Here is a 12927-nt window from a genome sequence, read left to right as displayed (position 1 = left end):
GTGGGTTTGCTTAGAACATATTCTTGGAAAAAAAAAAAAAGGTTTGGGTTGATTTCCGCTTTAAACAGCCAGAGGTAGAACAGAATACATATATATTTTGCACGCTGACACGCATTTGAAACCGGTCCCATCTGCGTCACCACCTGAGCACAAGCATGCCAACGCAAGTCAGAAGGCCTCACTGCCATACACAGTATTTATTGCAGTCTTCGGATTTGTGTCTGCACCAAAATGGATTCTGATACATTTGTTCAAATACATTACAAAAATCTTAAGTCATGGACATTTAAAAATATTTATCTGTAACTCTTTTCAGTCTGGGCAAACCTCAGAGTCAAACCATTTGCAGTAACAAATGAGACACCGGTTGTTACAATAATATCATCGGGGACTAAATACAGCTTTGACCACTTAAAGAAAAAAAGAAAGTCACATGATAAAAAAAAAAAGGGAAAAAAACTAAAATATACATTGTTCTTTTCAGTCTTCCTCCTCCTTGATCTTTTTCTTCTTTTTCTTTTTCTCTGTTGGCTAGATATGAAAAATTGGGATTATTAAAAATCCATTCAACTGAAAAAGCAGTGCTGAAGACAAGTTTGTACCTCTGCCACCACAACGCTCTCCTCCTTCACTTTTGGCTCCTCGGCGCTATCTTTCTTCTTTTTCTTCTTTTTCTTGGGGGACTCTTCAGTGGCAGCTGTGGAAGTTTCACCTTCTTCCTCTGTCAGACAATTGAAATTCAGATTAAAACTAAACAAAAAACAGCCATTCAATCACATTGCACGTTGTTCTTACTCCACCCACCTGCTGCGGCTATTGGTTCCTTTTTGGGCTTCTTGGCTTTCACCGCAGACGAAGGCTCCTCCTCCCCCTTTTCCTCCATCTCTTCAAACTTCCTCTTCTTTGAAGTGGAGGGGATCAAAGAATCCCCGGACGGATCATATAGTCTCACTTCACTGTTTGGGGGTGAGTGGTCGGGCGGTTGTCAGAGCATTGTTGTAATTGTTCATGGTCGTATTGTGTGGAGGCAATGAGAAATGTGTCGTCGATGATGACACTGTTTACCTTTTATGCATATATTTGTCTGCCTGGGCTATGGCCTTTCCCGTTCCACTGATCCTTCGAATCTGAAGAATATCAGAGCCTTTAAAATGTACGCATCTTACATATGACAACATTAGCCAAGGCCTAAATATTTGGCACACTACAGTCACTACATTTAATTGAATTATTTCAGCATTTCCCCCCTGTATTCAAGCACAGTGTGTGCATAATGTGACAGTGGCTTACAATTAATGATATTGATAATAAATATACTGTGCCATTTAGACATAACCTCTGTCTCATTTTTTGATGAACACTATGCTACAGTATTTAAATGATGGCCATGAGGACAAAATATTCTTTAGGTGTTAGTTGGTGTAAAACGTTTGAGAACCACTGCTCTGGTGGGAGGATGCAAACAAAACAACTAAGAAACCCGGATCAATGGGAACAATCCTGCCTGCTTGACGCAGGTAAAATAGGGCATGTTTCAACGTACTCCCTTCTCCTCCAAGTGCCGCAACCTGGCCTCCAGTTTGGCTCGGTTCTCCACACCCATTTCTGCGTTTGTGTCTTCCCCGAGGGCATCGTAGCGGACGGCAAGGGATGTTTTGGCTGCTAACATTCTGGAGATCTGGACAAAAAAAAAAAAACATTTGTTTCAAGCCAACAGGTAGTTCTGTTTTGGCTGCTAACATTTTGGAGATTTGGACAAAAAAAAAACATTTGACTGTACCTTGCCCTTGTTCTTGGCAGTGGTCTGCCCCACAAGAGAGGCGTGGTAGATGAGACCGTACTTGGGCGTGTCCTTGCGGGTCTTGAGCGCTCGGAACAGTGCCTTTTCGGCTCCCAGAATCTGAACTGTGGAGGCTGGGTGCTTTGCCAGATTCAATAGCGAACCTGGGTCACACAAAGAGTGAGTGAGCGAGCCGTCTGCCTCTTGGGCTGGGCTACTCCAATGGGACCACTTTCAAAGCTCAGAAGAGGTAGTGACTTAAAACCATCAGAAATGTTTCAGTTCAAATTGACGTGGCGTCATGATCGTCAGCGCTCGAGTTTACACTGGTGCTGAAATTCCAACGTGACTCACCGGCGTGCGAGATGAGACGAGCGCCAACCAACTCGCCCACCATCACTGTCAGATTGGGGGCAATCGCCATCATCCGGTTCTTCAGGTAGTCGTATAGCTGCGTGCGGTACTCCGAAATTTCTATCACCTGCACAAAAAGGGAGACTTTCTTTCAGGAAAACAAACGGGAAGTGGCTGTCGAGAACAGAGCTGAGGGACCATTCAGATGAGGTAGTGACTGAAAAACCCACATGACTATTTCGGGAGGAAGACATTTGTCGTTATCATCACCAAGGCCACCAGCATCCTTCTAACGATCCAAATATTGCCGTGGACCACGTACCTGTTCGCACAGGTGCCGGATGTTACTGATGTCCTGCTCAGAGACTTCGGTTCCCATGGAGATCTCGGCCGCCAGCTTCACCTCTGCCTCGATTTCCTCAGGGAGCAGGTCCGATAGGTCGCTGCCGGCCACGTTGGTGCGGTCGCCAATTTTGGAGACTGTCTTACAGTAGGCCAAGTTGTCGGTGATGACCTTCCCCAGCTCGGGGAAGTGCCAGCCGTACCACTCTCTGCAGCGCATGATGTAATTGTTCAGCTCCTTGTCCAGGTCGTCCAACAGAGCTGCGGAGAGCCCAAAAAACCAACATGACCATGTTGCCTCTGAAAGTCTGTTTCCACAACAATACATTTCCGTTGTGAACCTGCCAAAGGCTTTGTCAGGTCTAAATTTTAGGTGTGGATTCTCCCTATTTATGCCATGGAAGGAGTGTCTCGTGAGGCTGATCACGGTATCGAGTTGTTGCTCGAAATGGCTTTAAAACAATCGTCCAACCAACCAGTCACTCACATGATGGTATAACAGCTCGTTAGTTTGTAAAACTATTCCCGTTTAATGACACAATTTTGAACGGAAGGGATGATGCCTCAAACATCCTCCCGTTTAAAGATGGACGTTTTAGGATTCATGCTCAACCATTTTGTTCCGACGCAGACGTGCAATTTATGGGATGACAATATATTGAGAAACTGTAGTAAAAAAAAAAAAAAATTATAGTAGTTTTATCCGTCCCACTCATTTTCAATCTATTAAAACACTTTTTAAATCCTTGGCAGCCCCTCCAGGAATTTGCGACATTGTGATCTCAACATTGCAAATGAATCCAGTTACCGCAACATTCTGCGAATTGGACCAATCATCTGAGCTTTGCGCAGGGTCCAATTATAGCACTCACGCAGGCAATAATAGCGCACCTCACACTTGTTCTAGGTGTAAAGATATATTCAAATGCAGCATTGCTTTTGAAGCAAATAATGAATGTGTGTGTGTGTGTGTGTGTGTGTGTGTGTGTGTGTGTGTGTGTGTGTGTGTGACCACTAGCTACTTTCATATTTTCAGCATTTCAGTGCTTCCCTATTTTTGACTCAAGGCACATTTCATTGAAAAAAATCCCACGGCACTCCACCAGCAGAAATTGTGAAAAAAAAATCTTATTTTAACAATGTAAGTGTTATACGGTTTATATAAGCATTTTTTTAACATTGAAGAATGATGTTATACTATAACATCGTGACTAGGAATTAACGAAAAAAGTATTTTATAATACTTTATTTTCATATTGATACTTGGTGTGAAACATGGGCCTGTTTGGACAAACGTGTCACTAATTCGTTTGTCTCCAAACAAAGACAATTACTGTAGCTACCTGCTGCTGCTGCTACCTGCTGGTATGGTAGAGTACTACAATGTGGTAAAGACGAGAGTTTGAAAAACACTGTTCTATTCTACCCAAAGCCTCAAAGTTCAGTGAGATCAAGCACTTAAAACAAGTCAGATGAGTTTACCGTTCCTCATCATACTGCAGCAATCTGAACTGATCTGTGCTGCTTGGTGAAATGTGACTTGAGTAACTCCAACCAAACTTACATATAGCCTGCACGATCATCGTGTCCACCTTGTCAGGGCTGAACTTCAGCTTGTAGCGGGACAGACTGAAAACACATGCAAATAAACATAAAAACACGGTGAGAAACACAGCACATCCCAAAACCTAACTTTTGGCTTTCCCGTGAGGGAAACTGCTGCCTCAGTGGTAGTGACGAATGCTGAGGAAAATCTACAGCGTGTTTCAGACAGCAATGTATAATCATAGACAGCGGTTGACACAGCGACACCAAAAGCGCATCGTCGCCTACCTGTGAGCCAAGCCTAGGGACATGGCGCTCATCTCCCGGGGCGGAAGTCCCGAGATGAGGCCCTCCATCTGGCTCCTGATGCACCTCATGAGTTCAGCAACAGCAGGGCTGTGGATGCAACTAAGGTCCAGCTTTTCCTAAAAATAAGGGAAATGTGATTCTTACCAACAATGCTCCAATTAAGGACCAGCATCCATATGGTGGTTGAGTTATTTACCTTGATGACGCCACCTAGTTTTGCATCACTGATGGCCAGCTGCTCATGAGCCTCCTTAGCAACCATCTTCTTTAGCACTTTCTTCAAACTTTTACTAATTTTACCCTCGACGAGGGCAGTGGCAGCTAAGTGAAGAGGTAAACAAAACCGCATTCATGAAAAGGTGCACAGGGTTCTGGAAAATACAGTCTTATCGTCAACTCTCTTACTTCACTCAATGTCATCTCGTGAAAAATATGCAGTTTGTGGTCTCAGGGGTAGTGACGAGTAAGATATACTTCACCATTAACTCAGAAAAATTAAAATGCATCACCGACCAAATATGCAACCTGCTTTAGCTCTGAAGAACAGGGTGTGTCAATTACCTGCCAAGGCCTCAGTCGTGTCCTGGAACTTCTCGAAGTGCTTTAATTTCACACTGAAAAAACAATAATTGACTATTAACATAACGTTCACCTTAACCATGAATTACAATAACTTAAAATTGATTTTAAAAACGTTTCGTGAGATAAGCTGTATTTCCTTAGCCTCGTGATTCCCAACCACTGTACAGAAGCATATTAGTGTATCATAAGAGATGATCGGGTCGGTGTGTGTGAGAAATTAAACATTTTCACATAAGCAGTCCTACAATTACCGGTACTTACCACAACTAATGCTTATTTGCGAAGTGGAGCGCATTTAAACTCTTCCACTAGACGGAAGACGGTACAAATCATGTATTCATTATAAGCATACAATGACAGTGGTCCGTTGACTTACGAATGACCTGACTTTTGAGTTTACAGATACGAGCAAACACTAATTCTTTCCCTCATTTTTATTGGGTGGTGTGCCGCGAGATGTTTGTAATATGTAGTTGGTTCAATAAGGGTTGTGAAACACTGCGTTCTACGCCCCCAGCTCGCCCATTCGGCATATTACTCACATTTTATTTGCCTTTTCAGGAGTCTCAAACTCCTTGTACAAACTGTCGACCTGCTGCAGTTTGGATTCATCAAGAACCTGGAAGGGGGGGAAAAAAATCTGAATTGGAAAGGCTCATCATGCATATGTCAGGTTAGCCCTACGTTAGCCAAAACTACAACTACAAGTTTTTGCTAAATAAGAAATACCGCGAGAAAATAAACTACGCCTCTACAGGAAACCTAACATACATAAAATTAATGACGATATCTAAATAACTGTATTATTACGATACGTTGCAGTTGCACATGAGCTCGCACACGTGGCTGCGAGGCCTTCCGACAGCATGTTGGAAACTTTTAACAAGTCCTATGTCAGACTTTCGAATACAGAAGGCGGATTACAGCTGGAAGTCTGCTACATTGATCTAAGTATCAGATACAATCGTTCACGTATGAAGGAACCATCGAAGCCACAAAATATCTCAGCAGCTAATGAAATTGCTAACGTAAGCTAACCCACGTTGCTACACGCCTGAAGATAGGAAAAGAACGGTTTGATGACGTACTTTAAAAATGGCATAGCCGGCAGCAGTTTCAAATAAGACGAGCATTTTTACAGCATGCGGCGATTGCTCCTTGTTTTTTTAAAGCCTGGGTTCACTTTAAGCGATTTCCATCCAAGTTTAGTGAAGTAGTTCCACGCCAGCGTTTCCTGACTGAAAAATGCACACCACGCTTGCTGCAGCTTCTTCGGGTCAAAGAAAACTGCACGCGTGGGGGAAATGCATTATGTTACTGCCCCCTATAGGACAAACATGTAACTGAACGACGACAAATCCGTTCTTGATTTTTTAAATCTGTAGATTAGAAAAGACTGATAATTATCCCCGCCCCCCGCACGCATCCAATATATGTCATGTCATCTTCCAAACCGCTTATCCTATACAGGGTCGCGGGGAGTTGCTGGAGCCTATCCCAGCCGTCAATGGGCGAAGGGAGACTACACCCCGAACTGGTCGCCAGCCAGTCGCAGGGCACACATAGACACTGTCACTGAGCGGGAATCGATCCCACGCTGCGCGCACACAACTCAAGCGTGTGTACCACTACACTATCGGTGGACTTCCAATATATGTAATCCTGTATTTTGTTTTGCACAATAAATAGTTTTAAAGTTCATTCCAAAATGCAGCATGAATTTAGCTGCCTTTGGCGTATTGTGTAAAAACTCACAACACAGTCGTTCACAACTGCACCTATAAAACAAACCAATATTCAATCAATCAATCAATCTGGTTTTCATTGCCTTTTTATTTAGCATCAAACATGGGACATTGAAAGGTGGAGAAAAGTTTGATTTTCTGATGAGAAAAAATCATGACCTGCTGCTTTTCATTCAGTGGAACACTGGAGCTTCAGGAGGTGCAGGGTCATCAAACGTTATGTTCAGATGCTGCAGCAGGCATCCTTCATGACTGAGGACCCTTGTCTGTGTGGTAACAGCTGGGGTTTTCAATAGGACAACCCTGCAGTTCGTCAAGCGAGGACTTGGACGAGGGAGAATCACATCACTTATTTTGGACCATCCTGCATGTTCCACTGATTTGAATCCCATAGAGAACCTTTGGGAATTGATGGCAAGGGAAGTTTATGAAAATGGCCATCGATATTCCAGTGTAGAAATCACTTTGGTAAACTTGGCCTGCTAGCAAGTCACAACAAGACGTTTTATGCCTTGACGGTGTTGTATTTTCCTTGTAAAGTAAAATAAGTAATCAGAGAGACGAGAACTGCGCTTCACTTCCCAACATTTATTCTTCTTCACTCTCCACACAGCATTAGGTTTCCTCTCCGAGGAAGGTGTTTATCTCGTAACATCCCAATTTCTTTACTTGTTGGTGTGGAGAACAACTTTAAACTGAGAAGGGCCGAAAAAGACAAAATATTTATGCTTTCTGTGAACGTCAATCTTGCTTTTGAGTCGGACGAATTTCATCTCTGCGTACTCGGTGAAAGGCTTCTTTTTAGAATTCTTTCAAAACAACTTGTGTCCGGGAGTATATTCAAGTATATTCACTTTACGCTCTCCAAAAAGTCACTTACAGAGAAAAACAACAATTCAAGATTTATATCGTCACTTTCTCCCACAATACTTGCATCTTAAAGAAACACGTCAACTCTTTGGCTAACAATACCCTGCCACAATACTTCGTTGCCTATCACATACTAATGTACACCAACATAAACATATATTTGTATCATGTAGCCTTGTTAGCACAGTAGGTAGCGCGTCAGTCTCATAATCTGAAGGTCGTGAGTTCAATCCTCACATGAGGCATGTGTGCTTTCTTGTAACACCCCAATTACATTGCAACATGGTGTATCGGACATCCTTAAACTGAGAACGTCTGAAAAAGACAAAACATTTCTGCTTTCTGTGAACATCAATCTTTCCATCAGATTGTAAAACTGAAGTGCTACCTACTGCGCTAACAATCAACCTATAAAACTATAAGTAACAAGAAAGAAGCGCACATACTGCACCCTCAGATTGTATATTGACATCCGGCAATGAGACGGAGAAAGTGCAAAACCAAACCATGTGGCCTAATGGATAAGGCATCTGACTTCAGATCAGAAGATTGAGGGCTCGAGTCCCTTCGTGGTTGTCTTCAGCAATGTGGGCTAACACCAACGTCACTTCACGCTCTCCAAAAAGTCACTTACAGAGTAAAGCAACAACTCAAGATTTATATCGTCACTTTCTCCCACAATACTTGCATCTTAAAGAAACACGTCAACTCTTTGGCTAACGATTCTCTCCGCCGGTTGGCTATCACATACTAACGTACACCAACATAAACATATCTTCGTATCTTGTAGCCTTGTTAGCGCAGTAGGTAGCGCGTCAGTCTCATAATCTGAAGGTCTTGAGTTCAATCCTCACACGAGGCATGTATTCTTTCTTGTACCATCACAATTTCTTTACATATTGGTGTATAGGAACACCTTAAACTGAGAAGGTCTAAAAAAGACAAAACATTTCTGCTCTCTGTGAACATTGAGCTTTCCATCAGATTGTGAAACTCAAGTCCAAGCTACTGCGCTAACAAGGCCCCCATAAAACAATAAGAAAGAAGCAGACATAATACAATGCACATAGGGCGCCAGCCTCAGATTGTATATTGACATCTGGCAATGACACGCAGAAAGGGTACAACCAGACCATGTGGCCTAATGGATAAGGCGTCTGACTTCGAATCAGAAGATTGAGGGTTCAAGTCCCTTCGTGGTTGTCTTTAGCAATTTGGTATAACACCAACGTCACTTCGCACTCTCCAAAAAGTCACTTACAGAGTAAAGCAACAACTCAAGATTTATATCGTCACTTTCTCCCACAATACTTGCATCTTAAAGAAACACGTCAACTCTTTGGCTAACAATTCTCTCCGTTGGCTATCACATATTAACGAACACCAACATAAACATATGTCCGTATCTTGTAGCCTTGTTAGCGCAGTAGGTAGCGCGTCAGTCTCATAATCTGAAGGTCGTGAGTTCAATCCTCACACGAGGCATGTGTACTTTCTTGTAACACCCCAATTACCTTACAACATGGTGTATCGGACATCCTTAAATTGAGAAGGTCTGAAAAAGACAAAACATTTCTGCTTTCTGTGAACATCAATATTTCCATCAGATTATAAAACTGAAGTGCTACCTACTGCGCTAACAATCAACCCATAAAACTATAAGAAAGAAGCGCACATAATACAATGCACATAGGGCGCCAGCCTCAGATTGTATATTGACATCCGGCAATGACACGCAGAAAGGGCTAAACCAGACCATGTGGCCTAATGGATAAGGCGTCTGACTTCGGATCAGATTGAGAGTTCAAGTCCCTTCGTGGTTGTATTTAGCAATTTGGGATAACACCAACGTCACTTTACACTCTCCCAAAAGTCACTTACAGAGTAAAGCAACAATTAGGTAGCGCGTCTGTCTCATAATCTGAAGGTCGTGAGTTCAATTCTCACACGAGGCATGTATTCTTTCTTGTAACATCCCAATTTCTTTACATATTGGTGTATAGGACAACCTTAAACTAAGAAGGCCTAAAAAAGACAAAACATTTTTGCGTTCTGTGAACGTCGAGCTTTCCATCAGATTATGAAATGGAAGTGCTAGCTACTGCGCGAACAAGGCCCCCATAAAACTATAAGTAACAAGAAAGAGGCAGACATAATACAATGCACATAGGGCGCCAGCCTCAGATTGTATATTGACATCCGGCAATGACACGCAGAAAGGGCACAACCAGACCATGTGGCCTAATGGATAAGGCGTCTGACTTCGGATCAGAAGATTGAGGGTTCGAGTCCCTTCGTGGTTGTCTTTAGCAATTTGGGATAACACCAACGTTACTTTACACTCTCCAAAAAGTCACTTACAGAGTAAAGCAACAACTCAAGATTTATATCGTCACTTTCTCCCACAATAAAAATAAACACAATAAAAAGACAAAACATTTCTGCTTTCTGTGAACATCAATCTTTCCATCAGATTATAAAGCTGAAGTGCTACCTACTGCGCTAACAATCAACCCATAAAACTATAAGAAAGAAGCACACATTGCGCGCCCTCAGATTGTATGTTGACATCCGGCAATGACACGCAGAAAGGGCAAAACCAGACTATGTGGCCTAATGGCTAAGGAGTCTGACTTCGGATCAGAAAATTGACGGTTCGAGTCCTTTCGTGGTTGTCTTTAGCAATTTGGGCTAACACCAACGTCACTTTACGCTCTCCAAAAAGTCACTTACAGAGTAAAGCAACAATTCAAGGTTTATATCGTCACTTTCTCCCACAATAGTTGCATCTTAAAGAAACACGTCAACTCTTTGGCTAACAATTCTCTCCGCCGCAATACGTTGGCTATCACATACTAACGTACACCAACACAAACATGTGTTTCTATCATGTAGCCTTGCTAGCGCAGTAGGTAGCGCGTCAGTCTCATAATCTGAAGGTCGTGAGTTCAATCCTCACACGAAGCATGTATTCTTTCTTGTAACATCACAATTTCTTTACATATTGGTTTATAAGAACACCTTAAACTGAGAAGGTCTAAAAAAGACAAAACATTTCTGCTCTCTGTCAACATTGAGCTTTCCATCAGATTGTGAAACTCAAGTGCAAGCTACTGCGCTAACAAGGCCCCCATAAAACAATAAGAAAGAAGCAGACATAATACAATGCACATAGGCCGCCAGCCTCAGATTGTATATTGACATCCGGCAATGACACGCAGAGAGGACTAAACCAGACCATGTGGCCTAATGGATAAGGCGCCTGACTTCGGATCAGAAGATTGAGAGTTCGAGTCCCTTCGTGGTTGTCTTTAGCAATTTGGGATAACACCAACGTCACTTTACACTCTCCCAAAAGTCACTTACAGAGTAAAGCAACAACTCAAGATTTATATCGTCACTTTCTCCCACAATACTTGCATCTTAAAGAAACATGTCAAGTCTTTGGCTAACAATTCTCTCCGCCGGTTGGCTATCACTTACTAACGTACAACAACTTAAACATATGTTCGTATCATGTAGCCTTGTTAGCGCAGTAGGTAGCACGTCAGTCTCATAATCTGAAGTTCGTGAGTTCAATCCTCACACGAGGCATGTGTGCTTTCTTGTAACACCCCAATTACTTTAGAACATGGTGTATCGGACATCCTTAAACTGAGAAGGTCTGAAAAAGACAAAACATTTCTGCTTTCTGTGAACATCAATCTTTCCATCAGATTATAAAACTGAAGTGCTACCTCCTGCGCTAACAATCAACCCATAAAACTATAAGTAACAAGAAAGAAACGCACATAGTGCGCCCTCAGATTGTGTATTGACATCCGGCAATGACACGCAGGAAGGGCTAAACCAGACCATATGACCTAATGGATAAGGCGTCTGACTTCAGATCAGAAGATTGAGGGTTCGAGTCCCTTCGTGGTTGTCTTTAGCAATTTGGGATAACACCAACGTCACTTTACACTCTACAAAAAGTCACTTACAGAGTAAAGCAACAACTCAAGATTTATATCGTCACTTTCTCCCACAATACTTGCATCTTAAAGAAACACGTCAACTCTTTGGCTAACAATTCTCCGCTGGCTATCACATACTAATGTACACCAACATAAACATATGTTCATATCTTGTAGCCTTGTTAGCGCAGTAGGTAGCGCATCAGTCTCATAATCTGAAGGTCGTGAGTTCAATCCTCACACGAGGCATGTGTACTTTCTTGTAACACCCCAATTACTTTACAACATGGTGTATCAGACATCCTTAAACTGAGAAGGTCTGAAAAAGACAAAACATTTCTGCTTTCTGTGAACATCAATCTTTCCATCAGATTATAAAACTGAAGTGCTACCTACTGCGCTAACAACCAACCCATAAAACTATAAGAAAGAAGCACACATTGCGCGCCCTCAGATTGTATGTTGACATCCGGCAATAACACACAGAAAGGGCAAAACCAGACTATGTGGCCTAATGGATAAGGCGTCTGACTTCGGATCAGAAGATTGAGGGTTCGAGTCCCTTCGTGGTTGTCTTTAGCAATTTGGGCTAACACCAACGTCACGTTACGCTCTCCAAAAAGTCACTTACAGAGTAAAGCATCAACTCAAGATTTATATCGTCACTTTCTCCCACAATACTTGCATCTTAAAGAAACACGTCAACTCTTTGGCTAACAATTCTCTCCGCCGCAATGTTGGCTATCACATACTAACGTACACCAACATAAACATATGTTCGTATCTTGTAGCCTTGTTAGCGCAGTAGGTAGCGCGTCAGTCTCATAATCTGAAGGTCGTGAGTTCAATCCTCACACGAGGCATGTGTACTTTCTTGTAACACCCCAATTACTTTACAACATGGTGTATCGGACATCCTTAAATTGAGAAGGTCTGAAAAAGACAAAACATTTCTGCTTTCTGTGAACATCAATCTTTCCATCAGATTATAAAACTGAAGTGCTACCTACTGCGCTAACAATCAACCCATAAAACTATAAGAAAGAAGCGCACATAATACAATGCACATAGGGCGCCAGCCTCAGATTGTATATTGACATCCGGCAATGACACGCAGAAAGGGCTAAACCAGACCATGTGGCCTAATGGATAAGGCGTCTGACTTCGGATCAGATTGAGAGTTCAAGTCCCTTCGTGGTTGTATTTAGCAATTTGGGATAACACCAACGTCACTTTACACTCTCCCAAAAGTCACTTACAGAGTAAAGCAACAATTAGGTAGCGCGTCTGTCTCATAATCTGAAGGTCGTGAGTTCAATTCTCACACGAGGCATGTATTCTTTCTTGTAACATCCCAATTTCTTTACATATTGGTGTATAGGAAAACCTTAAACTAAGAAGGCCTAAAAAAGACAAAACATTTTTGCTTTCTGTGAATGTCGAG

At 42.3% G+C, this 12927-nt stretch overlaps 1 protein-coding gene and 11 non-coding genes across 12 annotated transcripts; 10 read left to right on the top strand and 2 right to left on the bottom strand.

Moving 5' to 3' along the window:
* Nucleotides 1-182: 182 nt before the first annotated feature.
* On the bottom strand, nucleotides 183-6215 carry nop58 (NOP58 ribonucleoprotein homolog (yeast)). Its single transcript, XM_086036678.1, has 14 exons — nucleotides 6001-6215; nucleotides 5455-5531; nucleotides 4892-4944; nucleotides 4527-4651; nucleotides 4310-4446; nucleotides 4041-4105; nucleotides 2457-2737; nucleotides 2135-2261; nucleotides 1781-1944; nucleotides 1544-1678; nucleotides 1066-1127; nucleotides 805-956; nucleotides 603-721; nucleotides 183-531 (listed from the first exon to the last, which is right to left on the bottom strand). Exons 1-14 carry the CDS (start codon nucleotides 6043-6045, stop codon nucleotides 481-483), a joined length of 1593 nt encoding a protein of 530 aa, XP_085892804.1. The 5' UTR covers nucleotides 6046-6215; the 3' UTR covers nucleotides 183-480.
* On the bottom strand, nucleotides 2329-2412 carry LOC147153846 (small nucleolar RNA SNORD11B). Its single transcript, XR_015089719.1, has one exon. It is a non-coding gene; the product is annotated as a small nucleolar RNA SNORD11B (small nucleolar RNA).
* A 1484-nt stretch (nucleotides 6216-7699) lies between the features above and the next one.
* trnam-cau (transfer RNA methionine (anticodon CAU)) lies at nucleotides 7700-7772 on the top strand. The gene has a single exon. It is a non-coding gene; the product is annotated as a tRNA-Met (tRNA).
* A 544-nt stretch (nucleotides 7773-8316) lies between these two features.
* trnam-cau (transfer RNA methionine (anticodon CAU)) lies at nucleotides 8317-8389 on the top strand. The gene has a single exon. It is a non-coding gene; the product is annotated as a tRNA-Met (tRNA).
* A 268-nt stretch (nucleotides 8390-8657) lies between these two features.
* On the top strand, nucleotides 8658-8730 carry trnar-ucg (transfer RNA arginine (anticodon UCG)). The gene has a single exon. It is a non-coding gene; the product is annotated as a tRNA-Arg (tRNA).
* Nucleotides 8731-8939: 209 nt separating this feature from the next.
* Nucleotides 8940-9012, top strand: trnam-cau (transfer RNA methionine (anticodon CAU)). The gene has a single exon. It is a non-coding gene; the product is annotated as a tRNA-Met (tRNA).
* A 745-nt stretch (nucleotides 9013-9757) lies between these two features.
* Nucleotides 9758-9830, top strand: trnar-ucg (transfer RNA arginine (anticodon UCG)). The gene has a single exon. It is a non-coding gene; the product is annotated as a tRNA-Arg (tRNA).
* A 591-nt stretch (nucleotides 9831-10421) lies between these two features.
* Nucleotides 10422-10494, top strand: trnam-cau (transfer RNA methionine (anticodon CAU)). Its single transcript has one exon. It is a non-coding gene; the product is annotated as a tRNA-Met (tRNA).
* A 554-nt stretch (nucleotides 10495-11048) lies between these two features.
* trnam-cau (transfer RNA methionine (anticodon CAU)) lies at nucleotides 11049-11121 on the top strand. Its single transcript has one exon. It is a non-coding gene; the product is annotated as a tRNA-Met (tRNA).
* Nucleotides 11122-11659: 538 nt separating this feature from the next.
* On the top strand, nucleotides 11660-11732 carry trnam-cau (transfer RNA methionine (anticodon CAU)). Its single transcript has one exon. It is a non-coding gene; the product is annotated as a tRNA-Met (tRNA).
* A 251-nt stretch (nucleotides 11733-11983) lies between these two features.
* On the top strand, nucleotides 11984-12056 carry trnar-ucg (transfer RNA arginine (anticodon UCG)). The gene has a single exon. It is a non-coding gene; the product is annotated as a tRNA-Arg (tRNA).
* Nucleotides 12057-12273: 217 nt separating this feature from the next.
* trnam-cau (transfer RNA methionine (anticodon CAU)) lies at nucleotides 12274-12346 on the top strand. The gene has a single exon. It is a non-coding gene; the product is annotated as a tRNA-Met (tRNA).
* The last annotated feature ends 581 nt before the right edge of the window (nucleotides 12347-12927 follow it).

This window comes from Filicampus tigris, chromosome 1, assembly GCF_054856515.1.
Source record: "Filicampus tigris isolate MCC_2025a chromosome 1, RoL_Ftig_1.0, whole genome shotgun sequence".
Classification (NCBI taxonomy): Eukaryota; Metazoa; Chordata; class Actinopteri; order Syngnathiformes; family Syngnathidae; genus Filicampus; species Filicampus tigris.
This window is presented reverse-complemented; position numbering and strand designations above follow the sequence as displayed.

What these genes read in the sequence shown, in the direction of transcription:
- nop58 (XM_086036678.1), bottom strand. Translation starts at nt 6,045, where the DNA reads ATGCTCGTCTTATTTGAAACTGCTGCCGGCTATGCCATTTTTAAA. An exon ending in CCTGAAAAGGCAAATAAAAT is followed by an intron (nt 4,945 to 5,454) that starts GTGAGTAATATG and finishes TTGTTTTTTCAG; the next exon opens with TGTGAAATTAAAGCACTTCG. An exon ending in GGCACTTGGAGGAGAAGGGA is followed by an intron (nt 1,128 to 1,543) that starts GTACGTTGAAAC and finishes GATATTCTTCAG; the next exon opens with ATTCGAAGGATCAGTGGAAC.